General features: G+C 47.5%; 8 protein-coding genes across 8 annotated transcripts; 4 read left to right on the plus strand and 4 right to left on the minus strand.

Moving 5' to 3' along the window:
• Positions 1 to 919: 919 nt before the first annotated feature.
• Positions 920 to 5,235, minus strand: EYB26_004272 (uncharacterized protein; the record flags this gene model as incomplete). Its single annotated transcript, XM_054263566.1, has 2 exons — positions 920 to 3,459; positions 3,516 to 5,235. 2 exons carry the CDS (start codon positions 5,233 to 5,235, stop codon positions 920 to 922), a joined length of 4,260 nt encoding a protein of 1,419 aa, XP_054119541.1.
• Positions 5,236 to 5,899: 664 nt separating this feature from the next.
• Positions 5,900 to 7,482, plus strand: EYB26_004273 (uncharacterized protein; the record flags this gene model as incomplete). Its single annotated transcript, XM_054263567.1, has 6 exons — positions 5,900 to 5,918; positions 5,972 to 6,034; positions 6,088 to 6,193; positions 6,247 to 6,708; positions 6,764 to 7,249; positions 7,308 to 7,482. 6 exons carry the CDS (start codon positions 5,900 to 5,902, stop codon positions 7,480 to 7,482), a joined length of 1,311 nt encoding a protein of 436 aa, XP_054119542.1.
• A 625-nt stretch (positions 7,483 to 8,107) lies between these two features.
• EYB26_004274 (uncharacterized protein) lies at positions 8,108 to 9,146 on the plus strand (the record flags this gene model as incomplete). The annotated part of the gene is made up of 3 exons (XM_054263568.1): positions 8,108 to 8,423; positions 8,477 to 8,781; positions 8,844 to 9,146. 3 exons carry the CDS (start codon positions 8,108 to 8,110, stop codon positions 9,144 to 9,146), a joined length of 924 nt encoding a protein of 307 aa, XP_054119543.1.
• Positions 9,147 to 9,953: 807 nt separating this feature from the next.
• Positions 9,954 to 11,327, plus strand: EYB26_004275 (uncharacterized protein; the record flags this gene model as incomplete). The annotated part of the gene is made up of 2 exons (XM_054263569.1): positions 9,954 to 10,312; positions 10,370 to 11,327. The coding sequence occupies 2 exons, from the start codon at positions 9,954 to 9,956 to the stop codon at positions 11,325 to 11,327; spliced, it is 1,317 nt and encodes a 438-aa protein (XP_054119544.1).
• A 657-nt stretch (positions 11,328 to 11,984) lies between these two features.
• EYB26_004276 (uncharacterized protein) lies at positions 11,985 to 12,598 on the plus strand (the record flags this gene model as incomplete). The annotated part of the gene is made up of 2 exons (XM_054263570.1): positions 11,985 to 12,012; positions 12,078 to 12,598. 2 exons carry the CDS (start codon positions 11,985 to 11,987, stop codon positions 12,596 to 12,598), a joined length of 549 nt encoding a protein of 182 aa, XP_054119545.1.
• A 286-nt stretch (positions 12,599 to 12,884) lies between these two features.
• On the minus strand, positions 12,885 to 16,752 carry EYB26_004277 (uncharacterized protein; the record flags this gene model as incomplete). The annotated part of the gene is made up of 6 exons (XM_054263571.1): positions 12,885 to 14,931; positions 14,996 to 16,074; positions 16,134 to 16,203; positions 16,264 to 16,335; positions 16,395 to 16,414; positions 16,552 to 16,752. The coding sequence occupies 6 exons, from the start codon at positions 16,750 to 16,752 to the stop codon at positions 12,885 to 12,887; spliced, it is 3,489 nt and encodes a 1,162-aa protein (XP_054119546.1).
• A 730-nt stretch (positions 16,753 to 17,482) lies between these two features.
• On the minus strand, positions 17,483 to 18,677 carry EYB26_004278 (uncharacterized protein; the record flags this gene model as incomplete). Its single annotated transcript, XM_054263572.1, has 3 exons — positions 17,483 to 17,711; positions 17,770 to 18,567; positions 18,643 to 18,677. 3 exons carry the CDS (start codon positions 18,675 to 18,677, stop codon positions 17,483 to 17,485), a joined length of 1,062 nt encoding a protein of 353 aa, XP_054119547.1.
• Positions 18,678 to 19,892: 1,215 nt separating this feature from the next.
• Positions 19,893 to 23,511, minus strand: EYB26_004279 (uncharacterized protein; the record flags this gene model as incomplete). Its single annotated transcript, XM_054263573.1, has 2 exons — positions 19,893 to 23,072; positions 23,122 to 23,511. The coding sequence occupies 2 exons, from the start codon at positions 23,509 to 23,511 to the stop codon at positions 19,893 to 19,895; spliced, it is 3,570 nt and encodes a 1,189-aa protein (XP_054119548.1).
• Positions 23,512 to 23,883: the final 372 nt, after the last annotated feature.

Consider the following 23,883-nt stretch of genomic DNA (forward strand, 5'->3'; position numbering starts at 1 on the left):
GGGATCAGCAGGTCAGAAAATCAGTTTCAGTCGGTGAGTTTGGCGGCGTCTGGAAACTTCACGACTGTTGTGAAGCCAAGCACTCCGCGCCTTGAAATACATCTCAAGGCAAAGAATAGACAATGCTAGGGCCGTCTAATGCCACCACATCATCACAACCATGGATCGTGGAGCCTAGTAGTACAAAAGCCAAACGGCGCAGGTGGGATCGAGTATTTACTAGTGACTGTAGCTCAGGACGGATCAATTCTCGGGGTAAAGAGACGACTGCTAATGGAAGCCAAGTAGCATACAACGGTCTGTCAAGTCACGATTCAAGGACAAAACCAGTTCCGCCAAACCCGATTCGAAGTCTGGCTACGGAAAATAAACAAAGTATGGTCATCTTGAAGTGTTGTTTTTGATGCGAGGAGCCGATACGCATGAGCCGAAAGCCATAGCGGCGTGAGTCGAAACGCCGGCCGAAGCGGCGATCCGGCGAGGACGGACGATACTTTCATAGCTGGAATACAAGCTCTGGACTAACGTAGAGCGTATAAATTCATGATCACATTCGATAGCATGCTTCGGCGAGTAGACTGAGCTTGTCTGGCATGTCGGTTGTTCCTGACCGACGGAGCGGGCAGAATCTCGAATTGCGTAGTAGCACGGAGACCACGTGACTGAATTCTGTGGATCATATCGGCCTGAGGCAGAAACAAAACGGCCTTCAGAGATACTACAGTGTACGTACTTAGGAAGTCGAGTCAAATTACAAGTACGTATGAAGATCGAGGATTGGGCAATATGCTAGGTGACAGTCATCACCTGTACAAGCCTCTTTGTTCTTTTTCTAATTTTCTAGAACCATCACTTAATACAGTGCTGCGAAGCGTTGCCTGACCATAGAAACTCTTCCAGTAATCTTGCAGATATCCATCTACTCAGCGGCTTGCGCAGGTTTCCTTCCTCTGGCCGAACCTCTACCTCGACCACCAGGGGCGTTTCCTCCACGATTTCCATTGGGCCTTCCCCGTCCCGTTCCATTATTCAAGCCAGCTGGGGGCGGCACGTTGTTGTAGCTTTTTGGTCGAAAGTTCGGGTTGTTTTGAACCACTCCTTCATCTTGATGGCCGTTTTCCACGGAGGTATAGCCTCCTCGAGTCTGCTGTTGTCCACGAGAAGCGCCACCACGTCCGCGTCCTCTTGTCCCGCGGAAGTTTTGACCATTTTGCAGACCATTTGCGTTAACATGAGGGTGTCCGGACTGAGCAGGGGTTCCATTCACAGCACCACGGCCAACCCGTGAGATATGGGCGCCCCGCCCATTTGGCTGCCCAGAGACGGCACCACGATATGATCCTCGTAATGGGGCAGGGGCCGCAGCTTCCCTTAACTGGCCCAAGCCGCCAGGTCCCAGTGGTGACCCATAGCCTACATTCGCTGGTGTCTTTTGTGCCTTCTTATTGGTTGCAGCCCGTGTGCCAGCCACAAGCTGTCGATCGGTCAGGTTAAGGACAGAAGATATGGGTACAGTTTGCCCTCGGAACGGAGAGCAGCGGTCACCCAGTGTGGTTCCACTCATGAAAGGTGCATCGAACACAACGTCAAGAAACACTGTTCGAGGAGTGCGAGTCAGACCAACAACGGTTCCTCGAGTAGCAAGAGGAACCTTTCCAGAATCTTGGGCATAGACAACGCGATCTCCGAGGGAGAATCGCTGGTGTCCAAGTCGATGTTCAACATCAGCTGGTTTCAATAGTGCCTGTCGAGGAACACTTTTTATTTTCTTGATTTCAGACGCTGACTGCGTTTGTGTTAAGCGATCTGCATCAGCCTCAATGAGTTTCACAACATCAGAATCGAGTTGTTCAGCATCAAGAGGGACCCGCTCCAGATGTTTGGATTCGACAGACTTCAACCAAGCTTTGATCTCTTTTATCTTGTCCATCGCAATTTCCTCCGGGTAGAAGTCTGTGGGCTCGTATTTGTCCCCTTGTGGGTTGCGTTGAATACCGGCAATAAAATCTGGGAATTTGATCATATATTGCTGGATTAGGTCAATTGCCTTATTACTAAATTCCCATCCACTTTCCCCTCGGCGGGAGTAGCCTAGAACTTTGAGTTTGCGAGCTTCAAATTTCAGATTCAAGCCAAGATTGGCCCTCTGGCCATCAATCGTCACGGAGAACGAGGATGTAATTTTTGCCAAGACGAGAGCGTTCAAACGAAGGTTTCTCGCAATTGCAAACGAGGGCGTATAGGGCGAGAGTTTCTCTGCCTGCTTAACGTGTTGTTTGCCGAATTCAGGCTCCTTGCCCTTGACGGCAATCATCATCCCATGGACTTTTCCATCTTCATGAGAAGTGACCTGCACTGGGGCTCCGTAATTAAACTCTCCGAGGAAGAACGCCTTCGAACCCTCAGGAAACTCTTCTTCAATAGACACCGCCCCTCTCTCGAGGAACCTTTGATCCTCACTGATAACCCGATCAACGACAAGCTGCAGAGCATAATCTGTTTCCTGCCCAGGAATGTCTGCAAACTCCTTGACTGTCGCACCATCATCGTTCTTTCTCAGACCTCTGAGCAGCTGAACATGGATCATTGATTCAACAGGGCCAATGATCATTCCAAGGCGTTTACTATAGTAAGCCTCAATTTTATCTGACTTTCGAGTCCACTGCTCTATTTGAGGTGGAGAGTGTGGTATCGAGACAACATGCTGCTCTCCTTCTGGCAAGATGTAATCAAACAATTCATCCGACACTCGAACGACAAGGGCTTCCTGTAAGAATGGATAACCAACATAGATACGTTGTCCAAGCTTCTCCTTGGCCAACTCAACGTTGGATCTCGCTTCTGGTCCGAGTAATGTAATGACCATACTCTCCTTGCGACTGTCCTGCTGGAAGACATTGACGCCATGGAAGGCCAGTTGCCCGGCATGTGGCAACGTCTTTAGAGTAGGAAATCCTGCCAAAGCTGCTGCACCGAGCTTAACACCATCAACAAGTCCAACATAATGCTCAAGCCCATCCATAGTTGGAAGATCATATATGTTCTCGATACAATGGCAATTAGGAATATCCGGGAAGATTCCAGGAAGCGATGAAGGGTAGGTGAATTCAATAGACGGAGAGTAGGTGAACTTCAACGTGACGCCAAATTCGTTTCTTGCTCTCTCTTCCGGGGTTAAGAGATGCTCTCGGGTGGCCATAGCAGGAAGTAAACGAGCCTCATCTATAAAGGGAATTTTAACGACAGCCTCCCATTCCATTTTCTTGCCATTCATATCGAGCTCAAAGTCACGAGGATAGAAGTCAATGATAGGTGACTCGGGGGATGTCATGAGGTCCCAATAAGCAGTGGGAACGATCTTTTTGCTGCGGTCAGGTAACACGCCCATAAGCTGTTGGAATGGGCGGAAAGGTTGTCCAAGCTTGAAATCAATATTTGCACCAAGGCCTTTTTTCACATCTGTAGAAAGAGCAATGAGTATGCGTATGAAATGATGGTAGAAAATAAGAACGAACCGGAAATCATAGGCGCATAGTGGTATTGGAAATACCACGGCCAGGAAACAACACCACGATAGTAATAGAACAAAACCCACTGTAGGCCTTGCACGTAGTTCTCCGTTAACTTTGTCATTGCCGCTTCGTCTTCCAGACCATGGCCGAACTTCTCCATGTAATATTTGTTCTTCCATTCCTGGAATTTCTGTTCATACTTCTGTTCGGCAGCCATCTGAGCTTCTTCAGCGGTCTGCTCGTGAACCTTGGCATTCTCATATCGCTTGATCACTCGTCGAAGCGCCATGGAAGCTTCTTCATCCTCGGACTCCTCGGACTCCTCAGCGTCGCCCTCAGCTTTGGTAGCAATCGTGGAACCTGGCAGTTGAAGTCTGATAAAGCGTTCGCCATGGTCATCTGTTATAGTCGTCCACATCAATCGTAGGTCATCTGCGAGTTGTTCAACAAATTTGCGATCTCTTGCGAGAAGGGTCGGTGAAAGGTCCAGCGGTTTCGCGTGCTGGATGTTAGATGGTCGATTCAAAACATACTGTTTGATATCTTTGAGAAGCTTCTTTTGTGAAGGTGTTATTGTAAACGACTTCTGGCTGTCATTTGACTCCATTACCTCGCTGCTCGAAGTTTTCGAGCGAATCCATTTCGCATCCGAATACTCAGCTTCGAAGAAGCGGAACTCGAATTCTGAAAGATGGTCCAGAAGAATGCCTAGTCGTTGCAGGTTGATACTTCCATACTCGTTGATATAACCTCCCATCTTGGGAAGCGCCTCCTTGTACTTGGTGAACATCAATGCGAGCGCACCTTCGTTGATGTGCATGTGTGGTAAATTTGGTAAAAAGTCGTTTCCAACAAAGAAAGCCATGAGAATAAAGTCGTCAATGATTCGTTCCATGTCATAAACGAAACCAGATTTTGTGGTCAATTGCAGTTCCTGAAACTCCAATTCCAGATACTCCCTAACAATGCAAAGATGCAATAGATAGAAGTTTTGATGTTCCAGCTCCTTCGATTTTTTCTGTGCCTGCCTTCCAAATGTGACCTCTTCACGTAGTAGACAGAAATACGGGTCGTGGCTAAGAAGCCCAAGCATGATTAGATCTGCATCCAATCCGTACAAGCAATGGCGCACATTTGGATCATAACCCGGCTGGGCTTTCGCCTGCCGGATGTATTCCATGATTTTATGTTCACCTTCTCCGGGCACTTCATGGCCGGAAAGAACGATTTCTACACCTTGCCATTCCACGTCCTCGGAGATCTTCTTGCTAATGAAGTATTTTAGCTGCTTGGTTAATCGAGCCATGAATTCAGTCCCCGGAGTGATACAATTGCTATCAAATGCGTCCTCCTTTGGCATTTCGATACCCTGAGCGATCGCTTTTTCCTTTGCAACTTCGGCATCGAGCGCAGAACGAAATCGTCGAGCGCGTTGCTGGTTCATTTTTGCACGTGGGGCTACTCCGTCGATGGCCATGAAGAAGAGCTTTTTAGGTTTTATTTTGCCGTATAAATGCTCAATGTAGTTGAAAATGGCAATAAACATTTGGTCTTCGGACATCCGATGCGTCGGCGAGTCTGAATCACTGTGTGTGCAGTTGTGGATAATTCCATTCATATCAAAGTAGAGATTGTCGAATTCGGGAATGCGATTCTCGGCGATCAACTGCGATATCGAGGGATAGCGCTCGCTGAGCCATCGAAAGAATTTGGGGACACCCATGGCTGTCTACGGCTATGGGGTCTGAATGTATGCTGTCGTATGTGTGGAAAGAAAGCTAGCCCTCAGGGATACGGTACGGTGATTCAACCGCAATGCATTAGGTACCAGTACCGTAGTAGGACGAGCTCAAACGGACAACTGTACGTCGAGGCACCAAATAATCGATACCTGTAATCTGAGAACGTAGCACTCGTAAAGTGGTGCTAAATCAGAGAAAAGAAAGGAAATGGGATCGAGTGAAAAGAAAGGAAGAATTCTTCAGACGTGCGATAGGCATGCGGACAAACAGAAGCTCTTATTGAACTGTGGATGCGGGACGAGTGATGGATACTGCCTTCCTCCGCCGCCTTAGCCTTGCATTCCCCTGTGGCCAGTGCCAACTGCCAAGTTGAACTGGCTGAATTCCGGAACAACTATCTTCCGAGCGCGGTTCTTTGGCGGTCGTCGGCCGGAAACGGTTTAGTGCCTATTAACGCGCTCCGCGTGTTTGCTGGAGCTTCCACTCCCACCGCAGATTTGCTTGCTTCTACCTCCCCAGCTTTACTTTTCACCAGTCTGCAGGAAGCTTCCAAAATTAATCTAGATATTTACCCTGCTTCTGGAACGCATTTCTCGGTTTATAAGGACAAATTCTTCGACGCGATCAGCTCGAATCACAGCAGTCATGGAGCATTATGACGATGGTAAGAATACAGTGCCCTCTTGTGGCTGGAAGCTCAAATTAACGACGACACAGGCTTTATTGAGGAGCAGGAGGAGCAAGAGGAAGAGAGAAATGAAGAGAAGATTATCAACGAAGGCATGTTTTTCTTTTTGACGGAAACAAAAATTCTTCGACTAACTGTTTGCTAGAGTATAAAACATGGAAGAAGAATGCGCCTTTTCTCTACGACATGATCCTGAGTACTGCTCTCGAATGGCCTACCCTTACCACTCAATGGCTTCCCGATAAACAAGAGTAAATCTTTCCATTCTTTGACGCTGAAATTTCTGGTCTAACGAGCTCTCTAGGGTCCCCGACAAGCCTTACTCGACACATCGCCTACTGCTCGGCACACATACATCCAATGACGCCCCAAACTATTTGCAAATCGCACATGTGCAACTACCCAACCCAAATTATCCTGAATCAGAAGATTACGATGAGGAACGCGGCGAGATCGGAGGTTACGGTGGTGGATCAAAAAAGAGCGCGGTGGAAATCAAATTCAATATTGTCCAGAAAATCGACCACAAGGGCGAGGTCAACAAAGCGAGATATCAACCACAGAACCCCAACATCATTGCTACGATGTGTACAGACGGTAGAGTCATGATCTGGGATCGGTCTAAACACCCTAGCATTCCCACTGGAACGGTCAACCCCCAGTTGGAGCTGTTAGGACATACAAAGGAAGGTTTCGGACTAAGCTGGAGTCCTCATGCTGAGGGAAAACTGGTGACTGGAAGTGAAGATAAGACGGTGCGACTCTGGTGGGTAGCTTACATTTCAAGGTTATTGGTCGCAGAGAGCTAATCGTAAGTGCAGGGATATAGAAACATACACCAAAGGCAACAAAGCCATCAGACCTACCAGGACTTATACGCATCACTCTTCCATTGTGAACGACGTCCAATACCACCCGCTCCACGCATCGCTGATCGGTACGGTGTCGGACGACATTACCCTTCAGATCATCGATATTCGAGATTCCGACACAACCAGAGCTGCCGCTGTTGCAGAGGGACAGCACCGGGATGCCATCAATGCGATCGCATTCAATCCCGCTGCCGAAACCGTCTTGGCTACAGGATCTGCAGACAAGTCCATAGGATTGTTCGATCTTCGCAACTTGAAATCCAAACTGCATGCGCTTGAATGCCATACCGAGTCCGTCACCTCTGTATCTTGGCATCCGTTTGAGGAGTCAGTGTTGGCTAGTGCAAGCTATGATCGCAAGATTTTGTTCTGGGATTTGAGCAGGGCTGGCGAAGAACAGACGCCCGAAGATGCTCAAGACGGCCCACCTGAGTTGTAAGTGCCTGTTCTGCCATGGCTGTGGGATAGTCGTACTAATTTTTCGTTCATTTAGGTTGTTCATGCACGGTGGCCATACCAACCGCATCTCCGACTTTAGCTGGAATTTGAGTGATCCATGGGTGCTTTGTTCAGCAGCAGAAGATAACTTGCTGCAAGTGTGGAAAGTCTCAGACGCGATTGTAGGCAAGGATCTCGGTGATGTGCCGACGGAAGAGCTGGAGGCGTGAGCAGTACGACTCAGCGAAGGGTGATACTTAGAGTCAACCAAGTCTAAAAATGCAAACTATATACGAAAGGCATTCATCAGTTCTCGTCAGTAAAGATGACAAGATCGTAATTGTAACTGAAGAAAATACGAGCAAATCGAGGGGACTGAAAGAGCTGAGCTTATCGCCATTCCTTATCAGTTAAGTCGTGCCTCGCCGTCGTTAGAGCGGCGAGTGAGCTAAGCCTAATGAAGACAGCCAAATGTAAGCATCTGCAACATATGATTGGTTGATCGCTGTCACTTCTTTTCGGGCAATTTCCTCCCGCTGTTAAAGCGGCACCAGGGCTGGGTAATTCATTGCGGGGATCCAAGCAGGCGCTCACTGATAGAAAAAAAAATTAATTATTGTCGTCGCTGACCGAAGGAACCTCCATTATTTCCGATGTCTACCTACCTCCAATTGTTGTCATCCATCAATTATTTTCTGTCAGTTACAACAATCTTATCTCATTGATCGTCTTGAGCTTGACCACCTTCCTTTCTCCCAACTCAATTCTCAATCGAACAAGTAGCTTTTGTTCGTTTGCTCATTTCACCTATCTCCACTTCTAACAGAGATCACCAACCCATCAATTGAATTCGCAATGGGCTCCGGCTCATCCCCACCTCTTGGACCAAAGCCCTATTCTGCCCTCCCATCTCATCTTTTGAATGGCAGTTCACCATTACATTCTTCAACCGCAACGAGCAACAGTGCTCGCGAGCGCGAAAGCTTGAATTCGTCTATCCGCTCGTCGTTCCGCGGAGCCGTCAGCTATGAGTCAGCCGACGCACATGCTGAACATGAGCCCACCGAGGCCGATAAGCTAGGACCCGTGAGCCCGCCTTCGCTCGTCAGTCGCCCGGCCAGTCCGTATACCCTGGTACCGCCAATTGATTTTGATGGCTTGAGCTGGCCTTGTAAGTATTTTGGAATACATATCTCGTGATTTATTCGTGGCTAATATTCCTAGGCCCCGGCACCAAAGAACGACTGGAGGAAACTCCTGAACAAAATGCAGAGCGAGTGAAGAAACTAGCAGGAGCTGTCAAGACTATCTTGGAGTGTGTGGGCGAGGACCCAGAACGAGAAGGTCTTCTCGGAACACCAGAACGCTATGCTCGTGCCATGCTTTGGTTTACAAAGGGCTATATGGAGAACGTCCGAGACTTGGTGAATAACGCTACCTTCATGGAGGATCATGATGAATTGGTCATTGTGAAGGATATTGAGGTCTTCTCGCTGTGCGAGCATCACATGGTTCCTTTTACAGGAAAGGTGGGCTTCCTTGAGTCATGATTCTCAAACATTACGGGATCTGATTGTCAATTTTTTTATAGATTCATATCGGCTACATTCCAGACCGCCGAGTGCTCGGTCTCTCGAAATTGGCCCGTCTGGCCGAAATGTTCTCGCGTCGCTTGCAAGTGCAAGAACGTCTCACGAAACAAATCGCCTTGGCCATCAAGGAAGTGTTGAATCCACGAGGTGTCGGTGTTGTCATGGAATCATCTCATCTCTGCATGGTAATGCGTGGTGTCCAAAAGACCACCAGTACGACCACAACAAGTTGTATGTTAGGCTGCATGCGCACGAGTGCGAAAACTCGCGAGGAGTTCTTGACACTTCTCAACCGCAGATAAGTACGTCTGCGACCCTAATGAATCTATCGTGAGTAGCGTGTATTTTAAGCGTTCTTCTATTTTCTCTTCTCCGTCACTCTTTTTTTTTTTTTTTTCTCTTTTCTTTCTTTCAGCAATCTCTCAAGAAACGGAGTTATGGCGGGACCTTTCAACAGGATTTTGGCTAGGCATTTTGCTTTCGTGTTCTTTTTTTACCTTTCATGGGCAGTAGACGGTGGTGAACTTTCCAGTAAGGTTGCATGATGTATTTTTCTCAACGATTCTCTAGATACATACATGAAATTCCGCAAGGAAATCGACTTTGAAAAGCATCACTTACAAAACTTGAGATTCCGGCATCAAGAAACACCTAATGACAGTCGATAGAGCATATTTCCTGAACTTTCTACTTTGACTTTATTCTTTTAAGGGACTCTACTCTATGAGACAAGGGCCTGGAGGCGCCCATCAGATGCTAATGCAAACAAAATGATATATTATCACGTGAAACAACAAAGGCAGCATGTATTTCAGGACAACCCCCTAGAATATTTGACTATGTGAATCTCTTCAGACGCCATTAGGAAATTGCAAAGAAACTTCTCACTCTATTAACTTGTATTTATCTTGTGTTGTTGGAGTTCTTTCTCCCAGTCACAGTTCATATGATGTCTGATTGTGTCTGGAAATGTCCTTCCATTTTCTCCCTTCATCTTGTTTGCTAAAAAGGACTTTCTTTCACTTGAACCCACACCCTTCTTGACAACACGTACTCTTGTTGTCTCCCTCTCTTTGATAGCCCCTTTGTCGTGTCTAGAGTCAACAGTCATGGCACACATAGCGCCTAATCGCACAGGAGCTAGTCGTTGTCGCCGAATTGCTGCCAATTCCCAGACACGAGCAAGTGCAACCCCTCAACCCAGGCCTCTGGCACCTACTCCCACTCCCAGCGTGTCTCGAATTACGAACCCAGTCACCGATCCAAACATTGATCCACGTCTTCAAGGTGTGATCATGACAGAAGGCTTAGTGGCTGATGACGACGAGCATGATATGCAAGACGTGCAAGTCGATCCAGCTTTCGAGGCAGATTTGCAGTCTGGAAATGGAGATTTCAACTGGGCAGCTGCTGTTTCTGCGCTGTTGCTCTTGGGCGCGACTGGTCAAGCTACGGTGCCATCTCGACAGTAAGTCCACGCAAAACCTCACTAAACATATATTCTTGCTGATAGGAGCTTACACAGTGAGATGGCCACTCCCCAATTCAACGTCTTTCAGGCCCTTCAACAACATGTCCACATCTTCTTCCACTTTGTCACCTGCCTCGACGTCGACACTCTGGTCTCTCTATACGCCATCTCCAAGGATCTACACAACATGGTCAACACAACAAACACGGCGGTAATTCTCGCTCAAGCTATGCACTACGCCCCCAAAGCAGCGTCCATCTTTCCGTTCAGATGCTACCGCAAGCTGTGCAATGATGATCCACGTGTCAATTTGGACGTGACTCGGGGCCAGTCTCGTCTAATTCCTTCCTTTCGCTGGCTGCGCATGGTCCACTGGCGTGACCAGATAGCACACAAGATCGTCTCACTCCTAAATGAGGAAGGTCTCTATCTTCCAGTCCAGGGAGAAACAGCAATCAAGAAGATCTGGTTCCTGATGGATATTCCAGATAACCAGCGACGCCTTGCTACAATCCAGAATCCTGAGCTATGGTCCACGGCCGATCTCTTCTACTCATGCATGTTCTTCATGAGAATCGACATGCGCTGCACTGACCCCCTCGCTACACGCGCACACGGCAACATTCGTCGCATGCTCATGGCCCAACCTTCTATGACGATGCTCTGCCGCGTCCTCGAGCGCAAATTTCTCCTCAACAAGCATGAAGCGATGCAGACATACGTGCGCTGGAAATTCACGGCTCGTGATGGCCAGCAACCTCGTGTTTTTGACGTTCCACAAGAAGAATTGGGTCTGCTGCAGTACGAGGGGTATGGTAAGGAAGGTAGCCGGGCCAAGCTTCAGCGTCCTGATGAATTGGTTGTCAAGGAATGCGTGCGCAGGGGCATGAATATGGAGACTGCATTCTTTTGTATGTTAAATTGCACTGGGCCACGACTACAGAATCTCGCTGCTACTGCCGCTGAGGATGATGATGATGTTACTATGATATTGGATGAGGCGGACAAGTGAGGACTTGCTTTGGGACCTTGACTGAGGCTTGGTATGCAGTATCTAGATCAACTAACTCATGTTGGCCTTAGTACACGATCTATCTAGTCTAGATCCTGGTTAGTAAATGAAATGAATGTGAACTTCACAGTTTTTGAAGATCAATATGTAGTGGCAACAAGTCAAGTCAGGGGTCAGGACAATATGTAATATATGTAGATAAGCTTCCCCGCACAGCTTCTTATCAACGAGTTACTCTCCGATCACCTAGGCACACTCATGTAACCACCATAGATGCTGCTATATATAATCTGTCAGGTCATACAAGACCTCGGAGGGCATTCAAAACGACTAAATTATACTTAAACTTCACAGTACATGTAGGTTACGTCCTGCTTCTGAGTAGTGTTCTATACAAAGCTTTACGCATCATTATCGACCAAAATATACAACTGACTCATCACCAGACTTGACTCAACGTTGTAACAACTCACCCTCAAGGTCCAAGTGAGCAAGTGGAAGTAGTGGTTTTCAAATCGAACCTGGGAAGAGCAATCTACTGCTAGCAACAGACAATATCATTCAAACATCAAATTCGACTGGAATCAGTTCGTTCCATCTCCAACTCATCCTTGTTAAACGACCCCGCACCAGAAGCCACGACAAGAAACAAATAACATGGGCGACCACACCTTCTTCTTCTACGGTGCCTACACCCTCCTCCCTCATCACGTCCTCCATATCTATCATACCTAGACTAACTCAAGCCAGGAACCCTAATGGTCCCCGCCATCCTCCATCGCATAATCCACGGCTCCTCAACCCCCGAGCCCTGGCAAAAAGCTCTCCTGACCACACGGCCCGCCCTGTTGCCAGGTTACAGGCGCTATCGAGTACAGAATGCCGACTATCCCGCTATTTTGCCTTATGCACCACCGGACGAGTCTTCTGTGCTCGGTGTTGTTGTCACAGGGCTAACAGAAGGAGATGTCCTCCGTCTAGACTGGTTTGAGGGATCAATGTACGAGAAACGCGCTGTTAAAGTCAGAGTCCCCAAGGCTGGCTCTAAAGACGAGAAGGATGATGATGAAGATAAGTTTTTACAGAAAGGGCTGGATCAAGCAGCCCATCTTGTGGGTAAGCAAGAAGATGAAATGGAGGAGGTCGAGGCGACGACGTATGTATGGACGGATCCCGAGGCGAATTTGGATATGGGCGCGGAATGGGATTTTGAGTCGTTCAAGAGGGATAAGTTGGAGTGGTGGATTACTGCGCCGGAGAGCGAGTTGTAATATCATCTACGGCAGTCTGGCACACGGGGTTATAGGCGGATAGAATAATGAATCTCATTCAAACACAGATTGGTATCTAAAATATCAATGACTCCGGTAATGCTAACCCCGCAACCTTGACAAATCACCACTTGATCTCCAAACGCACCGCTCATCCATGCACAAATAACAATTGCTAGCAAATAAATCAAAACAACATCAAATGATGATGACAAAGAAAGTGAAAATGAGAAGCAAACAGCCGTAGATCAGAAACCATAAGTCATAGTAGCATTTAGTCAAAACATCAAATCTTCTTGTTCGATTTGATCTGTCGTGGACTGGTACGTTCTTTGCGAGGCTTCCTAGCTGGCGGTGTCCTCGGGACTTGAACAGTAGGGACCTGCACCTCCACCCTGTTCCGCGGACGAGTGTAGGTGAAATACTCAAACATATCTTCGAATATGTCTTTGTCAGCTTCGACGCGCTGATCGCGATGGATAGCCTTTTTCTCTGCATCGGGGGCAGAGTCTGTTATGACAACAGGCGAGCTATCAGGCACCGCCACGTTGACGTCTAATTCCCGTTCTGGAGTCTTGGGAACTTCTACCACCTCAGCAACATGCTGCTCAGGTTTTGGCTCATCTGCTGCCTCTTGCTCATGCTGAGTATTAGAGGCGCCTTGTTGTTCCGAAAACTGCGTCTCTTGGATGACAGATTCCATGTCTGAACCAGCATCATCATTCGTTTCATTCTTGTCTTGAAAAGAATCAGCAATGACTTCTGGTTCTGCGACGGGCGCGTCTTCAACGTTCTGTGCATTCTTAGCTGGCCGCGCAGCAGGACTCAGCAGATAGGAAATTAGCTCTGCATCAACCAATAAGTGGGTATCTTGGCCAGATTCTTGTTCGTCATGCAGCTTGAAGAGAAAGTCCCGGAGCCTCCGTCGTAACAATCCCGACTTTAAAGTCGGCCAGTCAACTTGAGTACTCATTTCCCTCCGTAGAATATTTCTGACAAACTCATCCGGATTTTGAACGAACTTCTCAAGATATGCTAGCAGATAAAGACCGCAATCAGAATAATTAGGCTGCAACGGGATTCCTTTGGCCGTCATGCCTTTGATGTCCTTCATTTCAAATGAGACTTTTGCCTTCATAGATTCCTCCATAAGATACTGTTTGAGAACCTTGATTGCATGTTGCCTTGGCTCATTAAGAGAATCAAATGTGATGATTGTTGGCTGATCGATTGAGTAAACCGGGCCTGAAGATTTCAACTTCTTCTTCTTCACCGCATCAGTTACAGCAAGCTTCGACTGAACGGTCACAGATGGAATTTCGCCGTGAAAAACAGTAGGTGGTGAAGCTTGATTTTCTTCTTTCTCAGGCCACTCATCATCAGAATTTGGACTATTTTGAGGATTTGAACTTGGTACCACGTCGTCTATCTTCATCGAGGCAAGTGAGTCACGGGCCGTCTCTTCAGGAGTGGCAGCTTTTTCAGGCGAAGGAGTCTCGGGGATTTCGTTGTGATCGATCACTTTCTGTTGCGCTTCAGGTTCTTCCTGCATAGACTCTCCCTCCTTAGCCCCCGAGCGTTTCTTGAGAGTGCTAAGATTGCAGATGATAGCCAGATACCAATGGGCGTTTTCATTGATAGGCACAACCACGTAGTCGTGGCTAAATAAATCGATATTTCTAGTCCATTTTGAAACGCCTTGATAATTTACCCCCTTTCTCCCCTTTACAGGGCTCGTGAGCGTCGCATAGAAATAGGAATTGAAAAAGTAGACCCGTTTGGATACTTCGGGTTTGTTTCGTTCAAGGTAATGTTCCAAGAAGCGAGCGTAAAAGCCTATAAGATTGTCGTTTAGAAACTCCCCGTCGCGTAAGCGCTCGAGGTCATAGCGATTAACTTCCGCCTTTTTCTTTCCTACAGGCGGGTACACGAGTGGTTTTGACCAGCGGTCACCTGAGGTTACCTCCAAAACAGACTCGGGCTCATTGTCGACCAAGTCGACTAGACCTCGAGCCTTGGATCTTGTTTCTCGTTCTTTGCGGAAGGCTTGATATGTTTTCACTGGGATTGGGACTCCTTCATCGTCCCCAGATCGAGGCGTTTTGGGAATACTGGAGGAAGGCTGCATAACTGGCAAAGGGACCCGACGTGGTGCTTGATTGATGCCCTTGGGAGATTCCTTTTCAGCTTGGAGTGTCACCGATACCCTTTGTCGTTTCACTGGTTCGGGTTTTGTGCCGTCATTAGACTCTGTAATATCAGGACTGCTGAGTCGCTTTTTACGGACAGGCTCAACAATAACCACATTGTCAAAAGCCTTGTCCATCCACTCCCTAAGACATGTTAGTACTGATGGATTCCGTTAAAAATGATGTGTATAGGATGTACTGGACGCACCCTGATTTTTCACGTATTTTCGTGGTCCTTCGTAGCAGACCGCAAAGCTGGTCTTTGTCTGCTTCAGTTGCAAACTCAATATCGACCAAGACTTGATTCCCAGCTCCCTCGATCTTGGTAAGATTGAAACGACATTTCAAGCTACCATCCGTACCCGACAATACATGATTGATTCTACGAATTGGTATGCTCACGGACGGAATCGATTGGTGTGTTCCGATAGTATCATTACCCTCGTCTAGGAACAGCTGCGCGCTTCGGTTCTCAATCTGGATGCTGCCGAATCTAAAAAAATTGATATCGAATAGGTATTTGTGGGTTCGAGGAGGCTGCTGAATTCGTTGTCGTCTATTCGGAGACTTATTTGATGAGTTGAAGACCGTCGGTCGGATATCGTTTGGTGAAAGCCTGCGTTTTACCCCTCTAGTTTGCTTTTGCTCCACCTCATTCAAAAATGAGTCCGATCCAATAGTCCGTCGATTTGACGCGAACGATTCTGGGTTTGTTCGAAAGGCGACATCGTCCTGTAGCTCATCTGGGCTTTCACTCGCATCGGAACCTCGGCGTTTCTCGCATTCAAATCGGTGTCGGATCACTGGATCTCGAGGATTGTCTTCTTCAATTTGCAATGACACATCCTTATAGTCGACCTCTGCAGTCTCCACAGGTTTGTTCAGCCTATCCTTTAGCTTGGTTGGTTTCACTTCCATGCAAGCCTCGTCGGGATCGTTATCTTCTGGAACCTTGAATACTCGAGTTGGGTTTCGTTTCCTTTCTCGGTTATCAGGTGATTCCACACTCGCAACTGAAGGGCTTCGGTTCTGTAGTGTTCTTCCATCGTCAATCGTATGCCTTTCGTCATCGTCCACCAAATCGATGACCGCGCCAGATGAATGTCGTTGACGCTTCAAAGCTCGGTGCTCATTATCAACCCGTGTCGGCGAGCTTAGCGGGTGTCGAGAAGGTGTTGAGGGTTGAGCAGAGCCGTTTGTGATCTTGCTTTCTCCCCAGGCGCGAACGGGGCCACTGTCCTTTCTTTTCGGCGTTATGCGGTCGACCGGCCGAAATCCGGAAAATTGCTAACGTTGTCAAGATCTAATCAGCGACGAAATTATTTCAGTCACGAGGGCATGCGTACATTGACTCTCGGCCTTTTGGGTTTGTTGAACGATTGACCAACACTGATTGGAACATCATCTTGAGATTTTCTGGTTGGGGTAAGTGGTTAGGAGTAAAACCAGAGCTTCTAGTACGTAAGGTCAACGTACTTGTAGGTTGGAAATAATCTCCGCTCATCCGAGGCTTCGTCTCTCCACCGCATGTTCGACCTGCCAGAGGGCCTTGGATATGTATTGAGTCAACGTCAATTATTGCTGTAAGAGGAGCAATGCAAACTCACAAATGCCCTTGGGACAAAAACTGAATATAGAGTCAGCAACACATTTTATAGCTGATATTTAATAGTCTTTTTGTAGACAAGCAAACCACAAGCGAACATGATCTTGCTGGAGGTGTTGCTGCCGTGCATGCAGATAAACCAAATCAGAAAAACTTACAGTTGTATTCCCTATCCGAGCATTTAAAGGCACATTTAAAGGCGCACCAGTTGTCCTTATCCCGGACATTCCCTCCGGTTCCTCCACTTCTTCACCACCATGAGACGCGAAAGTATCAGGGCTGGCACTGGGGTCTGAGCGAGGATCGGTCGTAGGAGGCGGTCGAGTGAGGAGACTGGCAATTCCAGAGAGAAACTGCATTTATGTCATGCAATCTGCCACTGGAATGTGCAAAGATGCACCATCTGCTTCCTCCATAGACTTGCAGAGGTGTTCTGGGCGGTGAGAGAAGGGAATTGTTTTTCGCAGAGCTTTCCGGACGTTGTTGGAGGGAAGTCGTACACGGACAATAAATGTTGCAGGGTATGATGACCGCCCGGTGGTGGTAGTGATGCATGCGCCCCAGTGACCGTTGACAGTTGACCGTTGCCCACTAAGAAGGCGGAGGCCCTTTTCTGCCCGCAGAAGGAATATGGCGCCTCAAAAAACTACTCATCTACTGTAGTTAAGTTATGTCCTTAGACCATCCTACTGGAAACATGCCATTTTTAATCATGATACTGTTACAATTCCATTCCATCAATCCACGTAAGAATAAACCTTTCATAAAAATGCACACCATATGAGCAAAATCTCCAGAAGCAACAAGAGTCAATGAGTCCAAAGGAAGAAAGAGCAGGTATAAAAGAAGCAGAAAACCCCAACAAATCACTCCTCAGTTGCTCTGAACGTTTTGTATTTCCAAATATTCCCACTCATTGTCATGAGATCATGGCTCCAATCATCAACAAAAAAAAAAGTAAAACAGAGAACAAGAAATGCAGGAATGACCCAAACCCCCGCAGATAACATCAAAGACCGTTGTGTCAAGAAATTTTACTATACAGGGCTGCATCAAGAAAAACAGATTGCCGCCTTATGGAAAGAAAGTTCAAGACGCCATTCCTTTGCTCCTGTCTCCGTAGGATTCATCATTGGTACCTGCCCTACGGCGCTCATTGGCGCCGTGGTGGTAACCATGGTGGTGATGGCCCGGGTTTGCTGCGGCCTTCTCTTGTCGAGCTTGGTCGATGGCTGACCTCTGGGCGATGCTGTCATCGTGGCTCTTCCAGACTATGTTGGTGTCTGCTGGTAGAGCTAGTAAACGCTTTATTGTTTCTCTGTAACCAGTCAGTTAACACGTGTTCGGCTAGGTGATGAATGTATCAGTGGCCATACCTTATTTTGATATTCCGCCCTCCGTCAATTCTCGTCCACACACTGAGTACATCTTCGCCGCTTCGGACACTGAGGACCGTCCCGCAGACTTCATCTCCCGCCTCGGCGAATTGATCGCCGACTATGGCTAACAGAAGGTCTTCCCAGTATCGGTCCGCCACACCCTTCTTCAAACGGATGATCCACTTTCCACCGCGTTTGTTAGCTTCATCTTCCCAGACAGGACGGATACCCTTCTTGAAGATGTGATAATCTGAAACAGTGGGAAGAAGTGAGGGGCGTTTCAGATGCGAGTAAATTGTCCAAAAGCTCTCCACGGACGATATGGACGCAAGAGCAACTGTCGATTTCTCGTAATCAGAATATTTCGGAGTCGGAGGGCGGTACCAGACAATCCAAGTTGATTTCAACGGATGGTCCTTGATAGCCGATGTAGATGTGGTATCGAGCGAGGAGGAGGAGGTTTTTGATTTTATGTTTCCTGTAGATGACGTATCGTCGCTTGTGTCGCGTTTGTCTTTTGTAGTCGAACTGAGATCAAAGGTTCCCCCGGGAGTCTTGGGAGTCTTTGTGGACGAGCCGAAAGATGCGAATGCGCCAGAACCAAGGCCAAAGGCGTTTGACGCACCAGCGGAGGGCGAAGATACGCCGCCGGAGAGAGGGGATATGGCGTTGAAAGGATTAGATCGTCCGTGCGAGCTGTCGGGTCCGAAGCGCTTCGATGAATGAGTGCGAGGAAGCTCTGGTCTGGAGCTACCTTCCTTGTCGCTGGCCGTGGACAGAGACAATTTGCTTGTGCTGGTTGGTCCGCAATGTCAGTATTCAACAAGTCCATTTACATAACGAAAAAAAAGAAAAGAATGTCGAACATACTTTGATCTCCGGGTCCATAGGTTTGCTTGATCCATCGAGAAGGCAGCTACGACAGCTCGGAAAGGCCAACGAACATTCGGTTGCTGAGAAGCAAGTCAGGTCTCGAGCTTTGGAGACTAAGAGTAAGCGAGAGGACGAGTAAGGAATATTGAGCAGCGGACAATTGGCGGAACGATTGTTTTCGGGGGCGGGTAGGAATAATACACAAATATGTTGGTCGAATAGTAATTATAAAAGGTTATGAAAGCGTAATGGTCGGTTGGTGAGGTGTTGAAGGCGATGGTAGTTGAGTTTTGAGAAGATGATGTTTGGAGTGGGATGGGATGGAGTTGGGAAGATTTGATTGATTATTGGCCTGAGGTTTTGGAGAAATCTTGTAATTTATCGAAGGGACAGCGGTACAGCCTAGGTTGTGTATTGTAATATTCTTCGGCAATGAAAATGTACGAAAACAGCTCCAATTACTTACGCCGTTACTGTAAGCGTACCTACCAATCGGCATCTCTCTGCCGCCCGTGGCCGCCCTCGATGCCTGTCTCCACTTAGAACTTTGTTCGTATTTATTTTTCTGCTCGGGTTTTTCCTTCTCTCTTCTTTTTCTTCTCCTAACCCAAGACCACCGACTCAAATCATCGCCAGTTCTCTATTTTCCTTTTCTACAGCGCTGGCGATTCCGATGTGTGTGTCGAGATTAAATGGCATTAGAGCCTACTATCGCATCTAAAACCATCATCACGAGGGCTATTTTTTAAACAGCTTCCCATGATGCGTTGATGACCTGAATGACGGGACATACTTTGCTACTCGTAGATTGATTTTCTCTCTTTTTCTTTCATCTATAGGACAAGAAATTCTGACCGTAAGGGCGGATCGAGTGCTACTGGTATGTGTAATCTTTTCCATCGTCTTCCAAGCCCATTGCCTCAGATGAAGAATCATGAGCATATGGTAATCCGAGCCTCAACCGCAAACTTCGGTTTCATCCTCTCTACAAGGTCGCTGGTTGAGAATGAGGTGTTAAGGCAAAGTCTGATAAAATATTATTTTCTGCTTATTTGTTTTCACAAGCCAGATCGCGCTTGGCAATTGGTCGCTCACAGCTGACTTGGAATTCTAGAGATCGAAGACCTTTGTCCTTGGTGTTGACAGGCAATGCAGTATGTGCAAGCAAAGATGATATTATGTGGAAATGTATTATGTACAATTGAATACGATTAAAATATTTTCTGCCACTAAGAGACCACTACTCATCAATCTCTATCAAACGAGTGAGCATACACTGTGCCATCCCGCAGCTCATGTATGGAGTCACTGTCTAGCCACCCGAACTCCGTATATCTCCTCCCGTCTCTCAGTTCGTGTATTGTGAGACGTCGATGACCTTTTTTCCGTCGTGGACGAGGTCGAGAGACCGGTCCGCTACTGGTTGACTGTAAGCTGCCAGCATCACTGGACGCTGCGCTGAAAGGAGAAGGCTGCTTCTCCTCTTGACTGATAGAAATCTGTAGCATATGGTCGGCCGCCATGGCAGCACCATCTTCTTGGAACCAACTTTGCAATAATCTCACGTACCCACGTTCTCGCTCGCCAAAAGTCACGTTGGAATGAGTTACATGAGGCAGGTCAGCTGAGGGACTGATAGTGGCCCAACCACTGTCGTTGGAGCTTCGTAGCTCAATACAGTTGTTGCTAGTTTGGGCTTGGAAGGCGTAGAGCAAAACCACGTCGCCTTCCGTCACTCTGGGTAGTGTTATTTCTGTTGGCTGGACTATATCCACAATGACGGTTGTACCTGCCATAGATACGTCGGTAATTCGTAGTCTCATATGGTTCTCCTCAGTCTTAGTGGTCGAGGGTCCAGTAGGTGACACATCGACAGCCACAGCAATAACGTCGACAGTTTCATTGAGCCATTCACCGAGCATAGCGAGAGTAATATAGCCTTGCGACTTTGGCGTTACGGTCATGGGGGACGTGTGATCAACTTGCAAGTAGGGCGTTTTGACTTCATCTACTTCATGACTTTCGGTCTCCGTTCGTATAAATGAATGATCCTTTATAAGGATAGCTTCATCCAGCTTCTCTGAGGTGTTTTCATCCTCATCCGTAAGATCATGAATCAGACTCTCTTCAATTGGCAATTGTCGGTTAGAGTCTTGCAAAGGCTGTTCATCGGAACCATCAATCCACCGATGGTGACGGTTATTATTAACCTTCGCCTCGTCCATTTCCGATTTGGGCGTGGAGTCATAGTCATCTGAACTGCGAAGAGTACTTTCAAAATATTTGTATTGAGCCTCGTCATTCACAGTTGACGGAGGAGTAGGTACCGGCGCTGGTGATACAGTTCGATACGCCAGTCGCTGCATGATGCCGGTTGGGCTCGTAGACTGTTCCTGGAGTAATGGTTGGCCCTCTGGGACCGGAAACTGCTCCTCCTTAGCATCGAAATCATTCTCCTCATCTGACACTTCTTTGACATCTAAAAGACTGTCGTCTTCTTGCTCTTCACGCGTCATCATATCATGATTAACGCTGGACGCATCGCTTGTGGTGCCAGGTGTCAAGTGTACTTTCCGAGTATCTAATTGTCGGGGTCCTTCGAAATCGTCCTGTTGTAGAGATACAATCTCGTCCATGTCGCTAGGAGGAGCTTCATGTTCATCAGCCTCTTCTGCTGGTGCATAGCCTGTTTCGTCTAGGTCATACACCTCACGTATGGGCATTTGTTCCAGACCGGTATTTTCGGACTCCGGAGCCTGAGTCTCGCTTGGAGCCACGTCTTCATCTTCCTCTGCATCTTCTTCATCGTTGTCTGCATCCCTGTCTTCTTCCATGTGGTCACTGTCCTGGCTTGTGATTTCATCTTCGTCGTCATCATAATGTGATAATTTTCCTGTACCATTGAGAGCATCATTGCCATGCGTGTTCGAAGGTGTTACATGTGGCTCATCCTCGCTATCACTATCTAAAACGATCACTTCAGGATGGACAATACGCTGTGAGGTTCTTGATGTCAATGTCTCTCGGTAACCTTCATCAGCGCTCTCCTCTTCATATCCAGTTCCAGTATCGGATTGCTCAGAATTCTCAGACATCATCTCATCCTCATCTCCTTCAACATCATCAGAAAATTCTCTATCTTCCAAGTCGCTCTCATCATATTCGACTTCTTCTGGCCTCGGACTTCTCTTTCTGTAGCCATCAGGACTTGTGTTATCAATCTCAATGACCTCTGATAACGTTTCGTTCTCCACAACGCCTTCAGATTCCGAACCATAAAGATCAGCTTCAGCACCACCGTCATACACCGAACGATATGCACTTGTTGACTCGCCGCCGCTCTGCCCGAGAAGACCATCTTGGGTCAACTCAAAATTCAAGTCGTCTCCATCCTCTACAGCCTTATTCGTGCTTTCAGGTCCATCAATATCGAAAGCAGCTGGTTCATCGACCTGTCCTACAGTAAATTCATTTATACAAGTGACTTCTGACGAGGGCGAGTGCCTGTGGATACTTTGCAGAGATTTTCCATCGTGAACCACTTCTGAAGTCTCCATGTCCAGGTGTGCTGATCGAAAGTTTGGTTCCAGGTTTCGGTTAGTGATACTCCGAGGTTGAGTATCTAATTCGTGCAATCCTGTAGCGCCTAATGGGCTTGCGTTATGGGAGAATTGCAGTTGAGAGATTGGTATATTGCTAGACGGCCCTTTGAAAATAGTCGTAGAGTCTACCGGCGTGAACACCAAAGGCGATGGCGTTGGGAGACTAGAAGAGGTTATAGGATCAAGACGCGGGGTGACTAAAGAGATTTGTGTATCTGTTAAATCGGGCTCGGTAGCAGTCTCTTCCCTGAACGGCTCTATGATCTGAATCTCCTGGGCATCGTCAAACTTAATCTGTGTGCTCTGTGCTGGCGTATCAGGCTCAACAAATTGAACTCTATCGCCTACTATGTCTTCCGTGGGACTCGTAATATGCGCCGATTCAGCAGATTCGTCAGCTTTATAGATAGGTTCGGCGACCGGCGCAGTATCATCTGCATCTGCATCTCGACCTAGCAGTTCCTCATCAGAGTCAAACCAGTTCTCATCATTTCCAACCATATCTTCCGCCTGGTCGTCAGATTCGTCCAGTAATCGCCATTGGCTATTCGGAAAACTGAATCTCGGTCTTTTCCTGCCTATACCTGGAACAAACCCATCTTCTTCTGCGAATATATCATAGGTGGAAGGCACAGGGCTCCGCGAACGAAGTCGTTTCGTACGTAGAAATGCAGGTGTCTCCCATCTCTCCTCCGAGAGAATTGGCGAGGGAAGACGAGCAGAAAGTAGGGCAGGCGTGGTAGGCTCAGCAGTTAGCGCAAAATGTTTGGGTGATTCCGGCTGCAAATAATCGAGTGCCGCAGTCTTCTTTCCGTTTCTGGTTGCCTATGGATTGTTAGTAGACAAGTCAGACACATGGCAGCCAGTTACCTACCTTAAGCTTGACCTGATTCTTGAACTGCAGTTCCCAACCCAACGACTTCCCAGGAGTTGATTGGATTTTCTGGTTCTCTGTCCATTGCGCACCCTGCAAGCTCAAAGTGACTGTATCACCGATACCGACCTTGGTGCGGGCAACCTCCTCTGCGCAACATCCGCAAAATGTCACCCTGATCTGACCATTTTGATTTCGAAGGCGAAAGTCTGGTTCGGAGAGTAGAAGGCTGAACAAGCGATTCGAAGAGGAAAATGGCCACACGAGAGTAACCACGGCCTGGACGGAGTACCGAGACGCATCTTTAAGATCTGGTGATAGTTGCGGGATAGATAGTAGAGTCGCAGATTGGTCAGGTTCATGCAACTCTGAATAGGCAAAATTTTCCATGTCGTCGGATGTGTATTGTTGAGAGGAACGAGCGCTTGTTGGCGGCTTGCTTGAGGTTACGCCATGACACCGGTAGGAATATTCCGCATTCATCGATTTCAAGAGAAACTGTACAAGGAGATCATGATATCCCAAAGAAGGATCATCACCGGGACATAATAGGATGATAATAGCAGATAGTACAAAGGAAAAAAGATACTAGCAGGCTAGTAATGAAAGAATGACATGAAGTTACTGAAGATCCAAGATTGTCGCGTGTAGACCGAGTAAAAGCAAGTATTGTCGTCACAATAGCCCAAGAAAGATGGGGAAGGAGCTACCCGTCTTGGCTTGGCGCCCTTGGTGGTCGTTGCGCCTTCCGCTCTCCGCTTT

This window comes from Talaromyces marneffei, chromosome 3, assembly GCF_009556855.1.
Source record: "Talaromyces marneffei chromosome 3, complete sequence".
NCBI lineage: Eukaryota > Fungi > Ascomycota > Eurotiomycetes > Eurotiales > Trichocomaceae > Talaromyces > Talaromyces marneffei.